The 18,777-nt window shown below is 35.2% G+C and overlaps 1 protein-coding gene across 1 annotated transcript in view; it reads left to right on the top strand.

Moving 5' to 3' along the window:
* UBR5 (ubiquitin protein ligase E3 component n-recognin 5) overlaps nucleotides 1-16,804 on the top strand; it is a 134,694-nt gene extending 117,890 nt beyond the window's left edge. The window contains exons 49-59 of the mRNA XM_061123639.1: nucleotides 716-827; nucleotides 1,427-1,571; nucleotides 2,809-2,939; nucleotides 4,227-4,287; nucleotides 6,325-6,500; nucleotides 6,695-6,779; nucleotides 8,109-8,264; nucleotides 8,594-8,707; nucleotides 10,106-10,250; nucleotides 11,845-11,930; nucleotides 14,982-16,804. Of these exons, the coding sequence (XP_060979622.1) occupies nucleotides 716-827; nucleotides 1,427-1,571; nucleotides 2,809-2,939; nucleotides 4,227-4,287; nucleotides 6,325-6,500; nucleotides 6,695-6,779; nucleotides 8,109-8,264; nucleotides 8,594-8,707; nucleotides 10,106-10,250; nucleotides 11,845-11,930; nucleotides 14,982-15,194 (1,424 nt within the window). The 3' untranslated portion in view covers nucleotides 15,195-16,804. The remainder of the gene's footprint in view (nucleotides 1-715; nucleotides 828-1,426; nucleotides 1,572-2,808; nucleotides 2,940-4,226; nucleotides 4,288-6,324; nucleotides 6,501-6,694; nucleotides 6,780-8,108; nucleotides 8,265-8,593; nucleotides 8,708-10,105; nucleotides 10,251-11,844; nucleotides 11,931-14,981) is intronic.
* The last annotated feature ends 1,973 nt before the right edge of the window (nucleotides 16,805-18,777 follow it).

Below are 18,777 nucleotides of genomic sequence, written 5' to 3' on the forward strand. Positions count from 1 at the left end.
TTCATGTAAGGAAATCGTCAGTCTCATAGGTGAATGGATACACTAATTGAGGGAGAAGGAGTTAACTAACAGAATCCTGTGTTTTATTAATACCTAGGCTATAGCTGTATCTTACTACGGTTCTGTAAACTGCACCATAGAAGCTGAATGAGCTCTGGAAAGAATTGAGGATGAAAAGATGGGGGGTGTACCCCAGCCTTTCATTATTAGTTTAACCATTTGACTTTCTGTAGTCTTACAGTTTTTTAAAAAGTTGTCAAATATGAATGAGGAAACCTAGGAAGTCATGACATTTCAGAAATAATTTTTCTGCACAGTCGTTAGGAAACCATATCTTGGTTTATGCTTAAGGTTTTAAAAAGAGTAATAGCTGAGTGTCTTTAATGCTTTTAATGCCAAAAATTAAGAATAGAGAAGATACTCAAATATATAAGAAATCTCAGCATTGTTTATGTTGAAACTAACATAGTCCTGGTTGCTACATTTTGTTTCACAACTCTGACATGACAAGGAGATAAATTCATTCTACAGAATCACTCCCAACACTCAAAACCATAGGGAGAATAACAGAAAGGCACTAACACAGATGCTAAGGAAAATGATCTTCAGTTGTCATGTTCTTACTGTGGTCGTCTCATTTCCTCACATTGACTTTAACATTTAAAGTAGTTGCATTTACATTCATCTAAACAAAGTGTATTTCACTTTTTTCCAGGTTTAATGCAGAGATTAAGGAACAGAGGAGAGAGGGATCGGGAAAGAGAGAGAGAAAGGGAAATGAGGAGGAGTAGCGGCTTGCGAGCGGGTTCTCGGAGAGACCGGGATAGGTGAGATGGTTTTGTGTCTTTTATTGAGTACCATCATTTTGGATGAATTGGAGGTAGGCCTGAAAATAAGAGTCTCAATTATGAACTTTTAGAAAATGAAAATTAATAATTGGATAAGTGATGCATTGTAACTAAAATAGTCTAACCAACTGTTAACTAATATGCTCTGCTTTAAAAAGCCAGGGGCAGTTGAAATTGTTTTGACTTTATTTATCACCCAAGTTCCTAAGTTTGTTTTAAAATCTTAAATTGTGGCAATTGTGTTATTTAAAACTTTAGTTTTTCACATGTTAGAATGAGTGGCATTTCACTTTTGACTTAAAATTTCTGGGAAATATGGGTGGTCTCTTGACTTCTGGTATTTTAAAGTCCTGTTCCCTTAAAATCAAATTAATACATGCATTGCAGACTTATAGATTTTCAAGTGACAAAATCTAGATAAATTTTATTTTCCAACCATCGTTCTTTTTAGGCATTCTTCCACCCTGGTACTATAACTGGAGCTAACTATATGCTCTGGTTTCCCACTTTGTTGCAGTGATATTTTCCATTTTGCAGAGAAGGGAAATGAAGTCATCATAGCTTTGTTCATCTTTCAGGGATTTTAGAAGACAGCTTTCCATCGACACTAGGCCCTTCAGACCAGCCTCTGAAGGAAATCCTAGTGACGATCCTGACCCTCTGCCGGCACATCGTCAGGCGCTCGGAGAGAGACTTTACCCCCGTGTACAAGCAATGCAACCAGTACGTATGGCGTGCTTAGCTACCTCTTAACTGGCTGTGCCATTTTGGGTTTGAATTAAGACTGGTATCTTAAGAAGTTGTCAGCTACTGGAAAGCCATATGATTTGAGGACTGCCAAAAAGAGGAAGCTTAGGAGGGAAAGAAGCAACACTTACTGGAGAATAATTGTATATAGCTTGATGTTTATTTTACTACATATGCCAGGTTAGCATTCTACCTAATAATTTCCTTTTGTGCTAAGGAATTGTCTCTGCCTTGTATTTATTTGTACAAGTTATTGTTGCTTTTTAAAGCCAACTTTGTTATCAACTTGTAGCTGGAACATGTTGCAAATAGTGTACTTCACTTGATAAATAAGACAGGAAGGTTTTATTTTGAATGTTCTGTCAGGGGTTTCTTTCATATTATATGAAACATATAACCTAGTTTTCTTTTTTGTCTTTATGCATAACTACCTTTACATACTAGAGCAAAAGAAAAATAAAACAATAAATCAATTATATTTCAGTAAATCCTTAGCCTTAAATATGGGCATCTTTTTTCTTTCTGCTTCTCCTTCCTTCACATCTTCCCTCTCTTTTTTCCTACACTAAATGAAAAAAATGTTTCCAGGCCTCTGATGAAGAAGGGGAAAAAATGGACCTTGAGTATTTTTATGTTTACTCATGAATATCAAAAGTCTTTTTAAAAGACTTGTCAACAAATAAATATTAAACTAGCTTTAATAAGACTGCTAATGCATAGACTACTTACTCCCTACCAAAGTTTTCTATAATTAAGCTTCTAATCTCATAAACTCGTGTGGTGTTAGTTCTGGTGACTTCTTTGTAGATTGTGTCATTGTTTTCTACATGGAGAATCTGTTGTCTATAAAAAAGTTTTACTTTTTCTTCCCAATCTGGATTACTTTTATTTTCTTTACTTGCCTTCTTAAACTAATTGGAACTTGCAGTATAATGTCAAATGGGAAGAAATATTACAATTCTCATCATCAAGTATCATGTTTAGCTGTGGCCTTTTTCATAGATGTCGCTTATCAGGTTAAGAAAATTAATGTCTCCTCCCTTTCTCTTCTTCATAGATTCCAGTTAGAAAATATTTTGGAAGTTTTTCAGTTTGTTATCCAAGTTGCTTATATTTTCTTTTTCTTTTTTTCCCCCCCCTTGATAAAACATTGCTAATTTAGACAAGAGGTTTCAGAGAGTAGAGGCAAGTAACATTTGTTTGTCACTTATAGGCATTTGCAAGTAAAATCACTGGCATGCTGTTGGAGTTATCCCCAGCTCAGCTGCTGCTGCTTCTAGCAAGTGAAGATTCTCTGAGAGCAAGAGTAGATGAAGCCATGGAACTCATTATTGCACACGGACGGTAATATGCACATTTGGGAAGACTTTTTAACATTAGCTACTTTATTTTTAGGATATAGGTGTTAGCATATCTTATAATCTGTATTAAATAGTGCAAGACTTGAATGGTTTTAATTTTAGGAGATGGCTTAAAAGTCTGAGTGAGACAGCCAAGTTTACTAGAAGGGCTGAATTTTAGCAGTCACTTTTAGGTTTGAAGATAAATTTTATGAACCTTATTTAGAAATTAACTTATAAGAAGTACATCTCATTCTCCACCTGAATACCTCTAATGGCAAAGGCCAGATACCTCAAGGAATTGGGTGTAATCCCTGAGTCTTTGTAGTAAATGAGAAATTTCTTCTAGGCATCCTGATTTATCTTGGAAATCATGCAAATGTTTGCTTTTATTGTGCAATATATTTGTTTTTAATATAAAACTTAAAAATATCAAACAGTTAAATTACTTACCTGTCTTTTCCCCAAGTGACAGGTTAAAGTGACAAGAAGATATGCCACCTTTAATCTGTGCCCTTCTATCTTGGGGCTACTCTAATAACCAGTTAGCTAAACCCTGAAGTAAACAGCCATTTAACTTATTCTAGCTGTTTACCAATCCCAGAACCTTTGAATGGTCCAAGCCAAAGACTTGCCAGAAGTCTCTTTTCTTTGCTGTTAACTATTTTTCATTTCTTGACTTTTATGTACTACATTTTCATTCCTCTTCCTCGCTTCTGGATACAGCAACACTAATATAGCTTAGCCCATTACATAAAAAGTTGCAAATAATGTGCATTTTTGTGGGGGGCGGGGGGGGAGACATTTGTAAATATATGTAAGGGTTGCTATTTTAGTAGTATTTCCTGTTAAATACAAGAATATATAATATTGACTGCCTTCACCTGCCTTTATGGATTGAACAGGAATTTGTGAGTTTTCTAGAACGGTTACATAAACTGGCGCATTTGATTCTATTGTGGTTGCCTTCTGAACTTCTTCCTGTTCTTTTTACAGTGTTTTCCCTGAGATCAAGTTTCAGTCCCTCTATGAAGACTGCATTTATTTTGTCTTAAATCGGGTAGCCTTTAGTTCATTGTCTTGGATCATACATGTAGTATCTTTGTGTATATTATTGCCATTTCTGCTCCTAGAACTACATTATGACTAGTAAAGTGTCCTAGATACTTACTTACTTCAAAACTTAAATATATTGATAAAGTCTTAAAAATTTAAATGTATATGGTTTTCTCTACACTAAATTCTAGAAATTTCAGTTATCTGCAATATGAAAGGTATTGTTTGTTTTTAGGGAAAATGGAGCCGATAGTATACTGGATCTCGGATTATTAGACTCTTCAGAAAAAGTACAGGTAAGGGATGTTTTGTGGGCTTCCCTGGTAGCTTAGATGGTAAAGAATCCACCTGCAATGTGGGAGACCCAGGTTCAGTCCCTGCATCAGGAAGATCCCCTGGAGAAGGGAATGGCTACCCACTCTAGTATTCTTTCATGTCTGTTAAGTGCATGCTGTATTTCAGTTTGTAGGCTATGTCAGAACTTCTGTGCCAGCCAGGATATAATCATATCTCTTTCACTGATAACAACTTAAAACTCTAGAAAGACTTAAGAAAGGAACTGCTTAAGCATTCTGAAAAGTAAACAGTAGCACACAGATTGGAGGGAAGTCAAAACTTGAAAAACAACTGTTGGGGCATTATTTCAGGCAGGAGAGTAAAGCTGATCCCCATTACTCCATCTTAACTGGAAGATAGCATATGCTTTAAGAAATGAACTATACTACCAGACTATCCCACATGGTGCATATGCAGAACAGACCCATAGTAGAATTAAAAGGCTTTTGGTAATGGAACCACTGACTACTCATTGGAAGGACTGTTACTGAAGCTCCAATACTTTGGCCACCTGATGCCAACTCATTGGAAAAGACCCCAATGCTGGGAAAGATTGAGGGCAGGAGGAGAAGGGGGGCAACAAGAGGATGAGATGGTTGGATGACATCACTGACTCAGTGGACATGAATCTGAGCAAACTTCACAAGATAGTGGAGGACAGAGGGGTCTGGTTTGCCGCAGTCCATGGAGTCACGAAGAGGCAGACATGACTGAGCAACACTGGGACCACTGCACACAGAGGATACTTCCAGGCTGAACCTAACCAGGTTGTTAACTACCAAAGCCAAAAAATTTAGCATTCTCCATATCATTTCAACAAGACCCAGAGTTCTATAACTTGGTAAAAAAATGTCCAGGATACACTCCAAAATTATTCAACATACAAAGAACCAGTAGAGACTCACCAATTCTCCTGGGAAAAGAACTAAGTGATGCTAACCTTGAGATTATCCCACTTGTTGGAATTATCTTTATCTCATGGAAATTATCTTTATCTCATCTCATGGAAAAACTTTATCTCATGTTCTATAAGATAAGCAAATGAATGGAAAAGTAAAGATTCACAACAGAGGAATAGAAAAAGAGAACCAAGGGAAAATTATAGAAAGTATTTATGAAAATTAAAAAGTTCACTGAATAGGTCAATAGTAGAACGAAGATGATATAGGAAAGTATCAATTTGAAGATAGAAACTATCCATTTTGAAGAAGAGAAAGAAAAGATCTCAAATAACAGTTTTCGGAGACCTGTTGGACCATGTTAAACAATGTCATTGGAGTGCCCAGAAGAGGAGAATGAGATTGCTACAGGAAATATTTGAAGAAATAGTAGCTGAAACCTTCCCAAATTTGGTGCACAACATATTTATTTGCAAATTCAAGGAGATCAGTGAACCCTAAACAAGATAAACTGAGAGAAAACTGTGACTAGGTATAATCAAGCAGCTGTAAAACTAATAAGAAAATAATAGTGCCTTACATATAAACAGTAATGTGCAAGGCAGTGGATTTCTCATCAGAAACTGTGAAGGCTAGAAGACAGTTGGAGCATCATCCTTAAAGTGCTTTTAAAATTGTCAGTCCAGACTTCTATCAAGGGAAAATAAATTTAAGGAATCAAGATAAAAGAAGCTACCAGAGTTTCACTGAGTGATTTTACTTAAATGGACAGAGAAGTTAACAGGCACAAGCTTTGTATATCACAATTCTGAAAGAATGAATTAAAGTTTATTTATGTTTAAATATGAAACTTGCTTTACCTATGGAACTTTACATTTAAGTGATTTAAGAGAACCAGTTTGTATGCTTTGTTAAATATCAGTCTTAGGTAATGTTAAAAATATTACTGTTAATTTTTTTTGGAGGAGGTACCTGGATTATTACTAATTTTAAAGAGGGCTATGATGGTATTTTTAAATAATAATCATTCTCTTGTATACACATATACTAAAATATAAATAAAATCTTGGGACTTGATCTCTGATACTTTGTTATTAGGAAAACCGAAAGCGTCATGGTTCTAGTCGAAGTGTAGTAGATATGGATTTAGATGATACAGATGATGGTGATGACAATGCCCCTTTGTTTTACCAACCTGGAAAAAGAGGATTTTATACTCCAAGGCCTGGCAAAAACACAGAAGCAAGATTGAATTGTTTCAGGAATATTGGCAGGTAAAGTCACTCTTTTAATCTTAGATTTGAATTTTTAAAAAAATTTCAGTTTATGAGATTTTTCTAAAATACATTAGTCTGTAAAATGTATATATGTTCTACTATAAAATTATTTAAGTGTGTATATTATTTATGGTGTTATGTAGTCTAGAATTTTTTTAATTTAATTACTATTTGCTTGTTTTTATTTTTAGGATTCTTGGACTGTGTCTATTACAGAATGAACTGTGTCCTATCACATTGAATAGACATGTGATTAAAGTGTTGCTTGGTAGGAAAGTAAGTGATTTTAATGAATCTAACTGCTTCTACAGTTGCAAAATTTTTTATAAAATATATAGTTATGGCATTAACTTAATATTAAATTTTAAGGCATTCTAGTCATTATAAAGTCATTTTCAAGTATTTAATGACATGGGGAAAAATCTCAATACATGGAGGAGACAGCATAGGAGAATGAGTGACACAGAGGTGAGTTTAGAGGGATTGACAGACCTGGATCCCGTTGCAGACAAATCTTTGAAATTTATTCCTCATTAATACAATGGTAAAGACAATAATATAGTGCCTGGCACATAGTAAGTGCTCAGTAAGTTTTATTATTATTTGTTCTAGCAAGTAATGGCAATAGAAGTAGCATTGTATTGAAACGAGCACTCCTAGCTTCAAAACTGTATGTAAGGTGTATGTTGGTAGAAGGGAGAAAAGAAGGTTAAGAACATCTCGCTCAGCAATGCTTGATAATTATCTCTTGGTGACAGAATTAGCTTATTTTCTTTTGTGTTTTGATAGTTTGATTGTAGTTTGATAATTTGACAGCTTGTACATTCCTTTATGATGGGAAAGGTAGGAGAAAAACACGTTCTTTAAATTAATGCATAATGCTAATTATAATACACTATAAACAGCAAAATACTGTATGGTCTACAGATGCACACCACACATCTGATATGAGTTAGCATTGTTAAAGTTGTGGTCTGCTAATAATTTTCTCAAACCCACTAGTGAATATTGTTTTCTATTACAGCGTATTATACTATGATATATATTTTTTTCTTTTTTTTTAAATGCTAACTCTATTGACATCTTAATGTGTTCCAGGTAAAATGCTCTTGTACAGAGAAAGAACTGAACTTAAAAGCTAGCAGCATAGAAATGTTGAGCCTTTAGCAAGGTTTATGGAAAAGGTCATGGAATCAAACAGACTCAAATTATAACCCAATGATATGACCTTCAGCAAGTTACTGAATCCCTTTGAGCATTAGACTTATCATCTGGAATTACAGAATGTGTATTTAGGATCAGCTGCTCAGCATAATCACTTTTTAATAATTAGGGCTGGTTCCTGCAGATCAATTTAGAACTTAAAGCTGTTACACTCCTGGCTTTAAATTTTTTAAAAATATATACTTTTCATACTTTGAAAATTAAATGTATTATCAGAGCCAAAGACTTATTAAAATTTTACCTCTTTAGACCAGTTATATTAGTGGGAGATTATTCTTTATCGGTATATCATGTATCTTCAAATTAGATAAAATTTTTATCATAGATTTCAACTTAACTACTGAATCCAATTAAGATGTTTCTTTCATAATTCATTTTTAGGTCAATTGGCATGATTTTGCTTTTTTTGACCCTGTGATGTACGAGAGTTTGCGGCAACTTATTCTTGCTTCTCAGAGTTCAGATGCTGATGCTGTTTTCTCAGCAATGGATTTGGCATTTGCAATTGACCTGTGTAAAGAAGAAGGTGGAGGACAGGTAAAACAAACGAATTTGGTTAGTCTGTTGTGCTTGAAACACAGAAAAACAATTTAGATAGGTTGGGACCAAGAAAGAGAAAGAGACACCCACACATACACACACAAAGACACAGTAAGAGATGGAGAGAAAGATGAATGGATGGAGAGTTAGATTGAGAGGTTGAAGAGTTTATAGTTACTTAGGCCTAGAATGTCTGCATCTCTTAGTTGTCAAATACAGGATTGTCTCTTTAGATTTTAAAACTTTAGGAAATTGTTTTATGAACTGCTAACTTACTCCTGCTTTGTCAAAACTGGTTTTAAATGGCACTGCTAAATTTCCCACAGGTTGAACTTATTCCTAATGGTGTAAATATACCAGTCACTCCTCAGAATGTTTATGAGTATGTGCGGAAATATGCTGAACATAGAATGTTGGTAGTTGCAGAACAGCCATTACACGTAAGTTTTTTCCAAAAAATGTCACTTGATCTGATGAGGCTATTTGTATCTTCTGTGTTTTAAACTAGCTTACAGTGCATTCAGCTTGCTTATGAAGGGTCAAAATTTTTAAACCAAAATGAGTTTACATACAGTATAAATTATACCCGAGTCCAGACCATCTCCTTTCTTTTGGGTAAAACTACTTGGAAGAACCATGTAATCATCAGAACGTAGATCTGGTGAGTAAAAATTTGGAAAGGATGCTTTATGGGACTCAGATGATTACCGTTTTGGAGTCCTGCAGCCATCCATGCCTCTGGTGACATACTAGATGGACCCCTTGGACTCCGAGGCAGTTATTGGTATGGTTTATTATAACAAAAGGACTCTCACAAGGGGAGAATTATATCAGACAGAGTCTGGAGGAATCCAGATACAAGCTTCAAAATTCTCTTTCGGGGGGTATGAGTTGTCACAAAAAAATACGTTCTTCCTCCAGCAGTGATTTACAGCAATGCCTATGCAGTGTTTATGTTTAGGGAAGCCTACTTAAGAGTCAGGGCCCAGCTTTTTTCCTGGAGGCCAGTCCTACTAGCAGAGGAAATATCAGAGTCCTGTCAAGACTCCCAGAGGAAAAACACATGTTCATCATAAATCACCTTTTTTACAGATAGTCTAGGCAAGCTGTTACAGGAGGACTTACTGCCACATCAGTTAGTAATAATGTAGGGAACATTCCAAAAGCCAAGTTTCCAGATGCCTGTCAAGGACCATCAGACTCTTCTAAAGAGCAACATCAGGCCGACTATGTTAACTGTTTCTCCTCCTGGGGAAGAATGTTTATGAAGTGGTTTTGATCCCTATGCTGGGAATAATTGTGTGGGCTCTGGAATTCTACTGTCCGGATTCAAATCATGCCTGCAGCCTGCTCTAGCTGTGTAACATTAGCAAACTACTTAAGTACCCTGTGCCTTTGTTCCCTCTGAAAATGAGGATGGGATTAACATTAATTAACATATGTAAGGTGCTTAGAACAGTTCTTGGCATTTCTCAGTAAGTTTGTGTCGGGGATATTGGTTTTTTTGTTATCATCATACTTTTCTTAGGATATCGACAGGATAGCATGATTGACAGATTGTTTCTTAATGACCATCCTGTTTGTTACTAACATAATTTTAAAAACTATTTAACTCCTGAGATGAAATAATACTCCTTTACTGTTGAACCTATAGCCCTTTTTCTCTTCTTCCTGTCTTCTGAATTTGTTAATAAACTCAAAATACAGAACTTCATTTTTTAGTATTATTTAGTATTCTTAGGCTGTTAAAATTAGACATTGGGCTTTAATGATAATAACTGCTATGTAGAAAGTAAAGTACTGATCGTAATAAATAAGCAATTTTTGAAATCCTCTAGGCAATGAGGAAAGGTCTACTGGATGTGCTTCCAAAAAATTCATTAGAAGATTTAACAGCAGAAGACTTTAGGCTTTTGGTAAATGGCTGTGGTGAGGTTAACGTGCAGATGCTGATCAGTTTCACCTCTTTCAATGATGAATCAGGTATGAAATTTATTAAATGTTTACATGAGAAATAAACTATACAGATAATTTGGTCAGTCAGTTTTCTGGGTTTCTGGTTCTTAACCTATTTATAGGGACTTAGGAAATGCTGTTTATTACTCGGGTTTTTATATATTTTAAGGTATGTTTCAACTATGATAGCTTATTATTAGGTTATTCCTAATTCTTTTATTGCTTTATTTTTCTACGTTTTAAAGAATGTATGGTTTAGTATGAAATAGTAAAAATTCTTTGTGGTGAACAACTGTGTTAAAAGGGTTTTTATTTATTTAGAAAAAAATAATCCTTATGACAATTCTATTGGTCTTTCCCAATTCATGTTTCTTAAGCTCTCTAAAGAATTTGATTGCATGATGTAGCCTTTTTCCCCTTCTGCCTCTCTTTTGAATTTGTTAATAAGAAACTCAAAAATACAGAACTTCACTTTTTAAAAGTTCAGAACTGAACCCAGAGCACACTTAGAAAGACATACAACACACAACCACATGAAGAATCTAGAAAGAGTAACAAGAGGTAGTGATAATCCTAGAATAACATTTGTCATCAGTGCTTGATTTGTTGCAACTTTTTCTTTTCAAAGGCCCATATTCTAGGGGTAGACTTTTTAGCTGTGACTGTACAATAAAATGGGCTTCCCTGGTGGCTCAGACGGTAAAGAATTCGCCTGCAGTGCAGGAAACCAGGGTGTGATCTCTGGGTTGGGAAGATCTTTTGGAGAAGGGAATGGCAACCCTGTCCATTATTCTTGCCTGGAGAATTCCATGGACAGAGGCACCTGGTGGGTTATAGTCTCTGGGGTCGCAAAGAGTCAGACAAAACTGAGTGACTAACACATACAACAAAATGCTGGAACTTCCAAGAAATTAATGAGAAGACTATATCTCTAGTCCAAGATTAATTCCATACATGAAGGTACCAGTTTTTTCCCTTTTATTATTTATATTTTGCAAACAGCTTCAGCCAAATTATAGTAAGTTAAATTTGGGTAAATTTCTTTGTTTTTCCTTCATGCTTGGTAACATGCAGATCACTGCATAATAGTTTCTGTGCTAAATAATAATATAGTTTTTAATATTCGTGACATAAGAATTTGGTTTATTTATTGATATAAACTAAAAACCTAGAAGGCAAAAAATTATCTAAAGACCCTCCAAGTATGATCCTCAAATCAACAACATCAGCATCATCTGGAAGCTTTTTAGAAATGCAGAATCTCTGGTTTCTTTCCCCTTTCTTCCCCCATACCTAGTGAATGAGAATCTGCATTTTAAAAGGATCTCCTAAGTGACTTGTAAACTCATTAAACTTTGAGACGCACTGGTTTAACATCATGAGAAAAATCATGACTTAGTGGTGGAATTAAAGTCATGTGATTTTTGAGGCTGTGGTTCCTTTTGCTTGTCTTGGTCATTGGGATAGACTAACGAACTATAGAGGTTTCACATTATACAAATAGTCTTAATTTCCTGTATTAGGATTAGGACCCCCACCCATTCACATTTTAATTTTATAAGTAGTATTCTAAAAAATACAACTGATACAGAATATTTATTGAATTTATATTTATTTGTAGGAGAAAATGCTGAGAAGCTCTTGCAGTTCAAGCGGTGGTTCTGGTCAATTGTAGAGAAGATGAGCATGACAGAACGACAAGATCTTGTAAGTGTTTTCATAAAATTTGTAGAAGAATATGTAAAAACCTTAAATACTCTGTATGAAAGACAGCCTTTTGTTTTAAATTGGTAATGATTTTAATTTTGGCTAAGGAAATTGAAGACCAGAAATAAAAGGCAATTTTGTTTTTCTGTTCTACAGTAGGACATCTGAAGTATGACTAAAACTAGAAACAGAGTAAAATACATCTTAGCTATTAAAATGCTATCCTTAGTCCCAGAATATACAATACCAGCTTAGTGTTGAGACACGTTTTTCCCCCTATAGTGAGTGCTAATGTATGTTAGTGGCCTCTTTCGTCCATCCTTAATCTTTTTGACTAGCTGCAAGTGTTTGCAGAATTTTTTAACAGAATCGTAATTGCTCTGTATACTATGAATAGAGTAACTTAATTGCGGCACTAGGTCTCTGATTTTAATCTTTAAAGTATTAGGACTTCCCTGGTGGCTCAGATGGTAAAGAATCTGCCTGCAATGCTGGAGACCCAGGTTTGATCCCTAGGTTGCAAAGATCCCTTGGAGAAGGGAATGGTCTATGATTTTAATCTTATTACTTATTAACATAAGTTAATAAATTAAGACAAATTAATAAATCATAAATTAAGACAGTATAAACTTTGATCATATTGAAGTCTATCAAGTCTGTAGCGTTTATGTCCAACTGGGATTATATCCAAATCAACCTGTCCATTAGCCTTAAAAGGTAGTCCCCTGTAGACTTTCTTGTAGAAATTTGAGGGACACTCCTTATTCAGAAAATCTCTATTCATATTCCTCATAGTTCCCTATGACATTTGCCCCTGTTGAACCAGCCTTAGTTCTCAGTATTCTACACCTCTAAACCACAGTATTCCAAACCTCTGTGTATAATGTATATAATGTATACATAGAGGTTTATAATGTATAAAAAATGATACAATTTCTAGATATATCCCCCAATTTTATTTGAGAGGGGGAAATAGTTGGGCAGGAAAGCACAGAGCTTGCAGTTTCCGATTTACCTTGAAAGGTAGTCAGTAACTTACTTTTTGTGGGGAGGGGGCCGTGCGTTTAGCATTCCTTCATCTTCGCATGGCCCCAGGCACCTTCCAGTATTTCCCTACTGTAGCAAGACAGGTTGTCCAGCAGTCCTAGCTCTCAGGTTTTTTTTTTGTTCTTGGCTTGGCCATCTGGTAGTTTCCTAGGCTTCTCCCTAGGTTCGTTCCTTATAATTCCATGTATTTTAACTTTCATAAACTTGTAGACCAATCCTGAAGTCCCTACCAGTGCAGATACTGTATCTGTACCTGTTGGTTTTAGGAGTACCTGAGTTGCTTATTAGGGTTCCTGTAGTCAGTCTGGATTCAGAGCAAAACCAATATGTCCTGTCTAGCCAGCCAAGTTAAAATCTCACTGCATTTCTGCCATCTCCTAGAAGAGAAATTTGCTAACTATTCAGTCTTTTACAAAAGAGAGAGAATATCTCCCTCTGTGGGGGCCTCAAAATGTCCAGCAGCAGCTTTAATTGTGAGCTTCACTCTTTAAACTCCTGTATTCTTTGGGCTTAGCAGTATATCACGGTGTCCTTTACCTCCTCCTCTTCCTCTTTTGGGAGGTTATCTTCACATATTGTTAGGCTTTTCCATATGTGTCTTAGGGACATAAGAATATAACGGTTTCCTAAACTCTTCTCCCTTGAATTACTAGCCCTAGGGTTATGCAATAAAACTACATACATAGTGTATTTCCCTCTTGGAAAGTCATAGTTCACTAGTAAAAGTTTTGAGAAGTCCTCTGTTATGTCTTTATCTTTTTCCAACTTCTTTTTCCAACTTCTACACTTTTTCCAGCAGTGTAGTAATCTGGCTCTGGGTAACCACATTTATCCTTGGAGAAACACTTTACATTGTTTGTTTTTTACCTGTAAAATGAGTAGGTTGGGCCAGGTTTATGTCTACAGTACCTTCCAGCCCTTTTATAAATTCTTTGAAGATTTTGGAGACGCTGACACTTGAAGAGTTTTGTTTTTCCCTGCTTCCTCCTGTAGAATTCTAGATGAGATTTCTCACATAACTATGCTTCAGGAACTAGTTTAGGGTTCCTAGTCACTCTGAGATAATGAATATATTTGTCTGTTTGTATGTATTAAGTCGCTTCAGTCATGTCCGACTCTTTGTGACCCTATGGACTGTAGCCCACCAGGTTCCTCTGTACGTGGGACTCTCCAGGCAAGAATACTGAAGTAGGTTTCCATGTCCTCCTCCAGGGGATCTTCCCAACCTAGGGATGGAACCCACAACTCTTAACCTCTCCTACATTGGCAGGCTGGTTCTTTCCACTAGCGCCACCTGGGAAGCCCTTTTATTTGTTTAGTTGTGTACTATAAATGCAAGATTTTAAAAGCTTTACCTTAAGAGATAGTCACTGTCTGCTATCAATGAGGAAAGGTATGTATTAATAAAAATATTTCAGGAAAGTATATCTTTGGTTTTATTTAAAGAAAAAATAATTTACACTATATTACACAAATTAGATGTGTTTTAAAACTCAATGTTAGCATGGCTTATTGCATGGATTTTGATGTACAGTAGATGCTGTCTGACATTTAATTACTATTACAAAATTATTGTATATCACAGTGCACCACTGAAAAATATTGGGTGGTTTTGCTAGTAGATAAAATGCAGAATAACTTTTTGATAGCCTCTGTGAAGTTTGAACCTTTTTCAGAGACCTTGTGCCTTATTCCCACTAAGAGACGCTCTGCGAAATTTAGCAACAGGAAGGGCTCTTAGACAGCATTTGGTCAAGTAGCCTCATGTTACAAATGAGAAGCTGAGGCATTGAAACATAGTCACTTTTCTGCATAGCTGACACTTTTTTCTCTTCCAACCCTGAAACTTTCCTTTTCAATATAAGAAATTTAAAAGACAGTTCTAAATGATACCCCTTTGTAGGTTTTAACACAAGAATGGGGCTGTATGTATAATTGCCAGAATTAAGGGTTGAATGTTAATCTCTTAAAAGCCAAACATGTAATTATTATACTCATGTTTAGGTTTACTTTTGGACATCAAGCCCTTCATTACCAGCCAGTGAAGAAGGATTTCAGCCTATGCCCTCCATCACAATAAGACCACCAGATGACCAACACCTTCCTACTGCAAATACTTGCATTTCTCGACTTTACGTCCCACTCTATTCCTCTAAACAGATTCTCAAACAGAAATTGCTACTCGCCATTAAGACCAAGAATTTTGGTTTTGTGTAGAGTATAAAATGTGTGTATTGCTGTGTAATATTACTCGCTAATTTTGTAGATTTTTCCCATTTGTCTATAAGAGTTTATGGAAGTTGATGCTGTCGCATACCCTGTGGTACCTTTACCTTAAAGAGATGAATGCAAACATTCCTTGCTGAGTTTGTAGCTTAAAGGCCTGAGGAGCACTAGCAACATTTGACTATAATGGTTTGCTAGTCAACAACTTCTGGGTCTAACCCCAGCCAAAGATGACAGCAGAACAACATAATTTACACTGTGATTTATCTTTTTGCTGAGGGGAAAAAATGTAAAACGTTCTGAAAATTCACTGCTGCCTTTGTGGAAAGTGTTTCAGCAAAGGTTCTTGTATAGAGGGAATAGGGAATTTCAAAATAAAAAATTAAGTATGTTCTGTGTTTCATTTTAACTTTTTTTATGGTGTTTAATTTGTGGTTGGCTGCGGTTGTGTATCGTATATGGAACTTGTAAAAAAGTTCTGAAAATTCAGATCTTAAGAAATGAAATCACTTTTACCTATAAAAACCACTTTTATTGCAGTTTGACTGCATTGAGCTCTAGGATATTAAATGATATCACTAATATTTTGCATGTAATTTGTTCATTTGAGGGCACTTTTTTGTACATATGATGGGGGCCAATGCACAGTACTTTATCACAATCAACTTTTTTCTTTGTATCCCTATTTCAATGAGCAGTCAGTCAGGTATACTGCACTTCAGTTCTAACTAGACATTTGTACTAAGGCATTTCAGTTATGTAAATTCAGCCTGGGCACTTTCTGATAACTGTAAAATGTTTTATAAGATCATGATTATTGAAGATACATTTTGGAAAATTTTAAATGTTCGTGAGCAGCTTAACTACTTTTGTATCTAGCCTTTTTTAAGTATCTTGTTACATTTACTTTTTTAAATAAATTACAGAAGAAATGTCAAGTAATACTGAAGAAACAATAGTTTTTATTTATGTAGTTGTACATTTTTTAAACTAAGGGCAATACAGTATTCGACACAGTTATGTGCATAAAAATTTTGTTTTAAAAAACTGAATGTACACACGGACTATAAGAAACAGAAGGAAAATGGTCCACATTTTACAGTTAGCAGAGAATCCTGAATGGCACTGGCCAGGCCACGTTTTCTTTTATACAAATGGGGGAAGTAAAATGAGCCTTACTTGGCATCAGAAGTCAATCCAGTTATGTTTAATAACTGAAGTTCTTTTTTGATGATCCATTAACTATGTAGCTTAGGATCATTATCTCTAAATTCTTGTGGTTTTAGTAGCTTTATTCAGTGGCATAATAAGGAACACTTTTCTTCACCATGTCTTCAATAATGTGACTTAGACCAGTCACTTTTCATCTTGAAAATGAGGAGAGAGTCTCTGGAGTCTTTCCTTATTTGTCGTTCCTTTGTAGGACTCCTGGCCTTTGGGATGTTTTTCACATTCAAAGGCACTGTGCTTTATTATACATGTGTGTGTATATATATATATGTGTGTATATATATATATATATAAAAACAAACTCCCTTCAGAAGACTGAACCACATTATTTTCAGCCCTGCTGACACAATAAATATTAAAAACTAAAGCAACAGTGGTGAAACTCATTGTACTACTTAAAACTTAATATGATGTATTAGATGTGTAAATTAGCCAAAGGTTATTTTACAAAATGAGACATTGGTTTTTATGTCTAAATGCTATTTCCGAATAAATGAAATAGTAATTAGATTAAGAACTGATTTTCATCAGTGTGTCTGAAAAACTTCTGTATGCACATGATGGAATTGATAAAATATTAAATGAGAACAAACTAGATATGATTAGGACATTTGAAAACCTAATTGTAAACTTATTTTTAATAGTTATTGAAAGAATGAAAGTATTTAAAATAATGCACAATGTCTTAAGTCTTCCTAAATCAAGATTTTGGTTAAAATGCTTTTAGGAATATTAAAAGCAGAGTGAGTTTTTTTTTTGTTGGTTTTTTTTTTTTTTTTTTAAGTAAAGCATAAAATGGTTCTAAATGTAAAATAAAGTCATATAAAATAAAGTTCTCTTTTGGTCTTGTTTAGTGATTAAATCTAATGAACTTGAAAACAAATTTAGGAAGTGAAGACCAAGAATGAACTTTACTCAAGGTTTTCAAAGTTTTGCTACTTTTTTTTTTCCCCTGAATTATCTGAATATCAAGATTGTGCCCTATAAATGGCTTCCTGGGGAATACTTAAGAAGATTTTTAAATAGTGTAATTTCACTATTTATATTTAGTGCTTGCCCCTAAAGATAAATTTATCTCCTAAAGATAGTATTTTTGTCTATTTAGAGGTAGTCCAATGTCTAGGTCTAAAACTGAGATCTTCCCTTGAGGTAGTAGTTCTTATGCTTCTGAAGGTGTGATTGTCTCATGCCTGTTAATAGCAGACTCCTAAGCTTTGCTCATCCTCTCAATCACATTTCGACTTAATAACTCATAAGAAATCGTTATTCTTAACAGCATCCCAGATGATTCTGAAACACTGTCCAGAGCATTCCGTCTATTCATGAATATAAAGTTCCCTGTTGGTAAATTCCCCAGAGCCAAACCTTTCCTTCTTATGGAAAAGTACTTTTATTAATCATCTACTCTTGGATTAGGTTCTTCCTCTTGTGCCTGGGTAAAAAAATTTTCACTGTTAACATTAACCTAAAGATAGGCATTAACATAGAGATTAATTCTTCCCTAAACATTGTTTGATTAATACAGAAATGTATTTAAAATGTGACTTAGTCATATCAAAATACCATGAATTAAATATAAGCAAAGAATCTTACATTACCTCATAAAATTAAAAATCACTGGATTGTTTGCAAACATGAAAGTTCTCTTTTATTGAGTATTTACTGTGTGCTAGGCAGTGTATCAAATGTGTTCTTTTATATCATTTTATTCTATGGCACTATTACCATCCTCACAGAGAGGAAATTTGGCACAGATTAAATAATTTGCTCAAGGTTACAGAGCTGGTAAGTGCTGAAGTCAGATGTCTCCAGCCCTTCTGGAGATTGCATTCCCAAACATCAGGTCCACAATTTTTTGGAATGTATGATTATAATTAAGTGAGTTGGTCATGGTCATTAAAGGTCCTGAGCACCCATTTTCAATATGTAGGTGTGTATATATGCAGAGGGGTTCCCCCAAACTACCAAGCAATGTGCTGACACCAGGTGAAAGTGAAAGTTGCTCAGGCATGGTCTGACTCTGCGACCCCATGGACTGACCATACAGTCTGTGGAATTCTCCAGGCCAGAATTCTGGAGTGGGTAGCCTTTCCCTTCTCCAGGGGATCCTATAATTCAACTCAGTTCTGACACTTATCTGCCTAGAGATAGCATCTAATTTCAAGGTAAAGACCCAGCTTCCACTGCTGAAACCAACTGCAAGCCGGAATAGTGAATAGTTACCTGTACTTCTGAATAGCTATAAATCAGGGGCTCCTATGACCACTTCCTTGGGCTTGATGAATCTGCTGAAGTGGCTCACAGAACTCAAAATGAACATTTTACTTACTAGATAACATAAAAG

Source organism: Dama dama, chromosome 21 (genome assembly GCF_033118175.1).
Source record: "Dama dama isolate Ldn47 chromosome 21, ASM3311817v1, whole genome shotgun sequence".
NCBI lineage: Eukaryota > Metazoa > Chordata > Mammalia > Artiodactyla > Cervidae > Dama > Dama dama.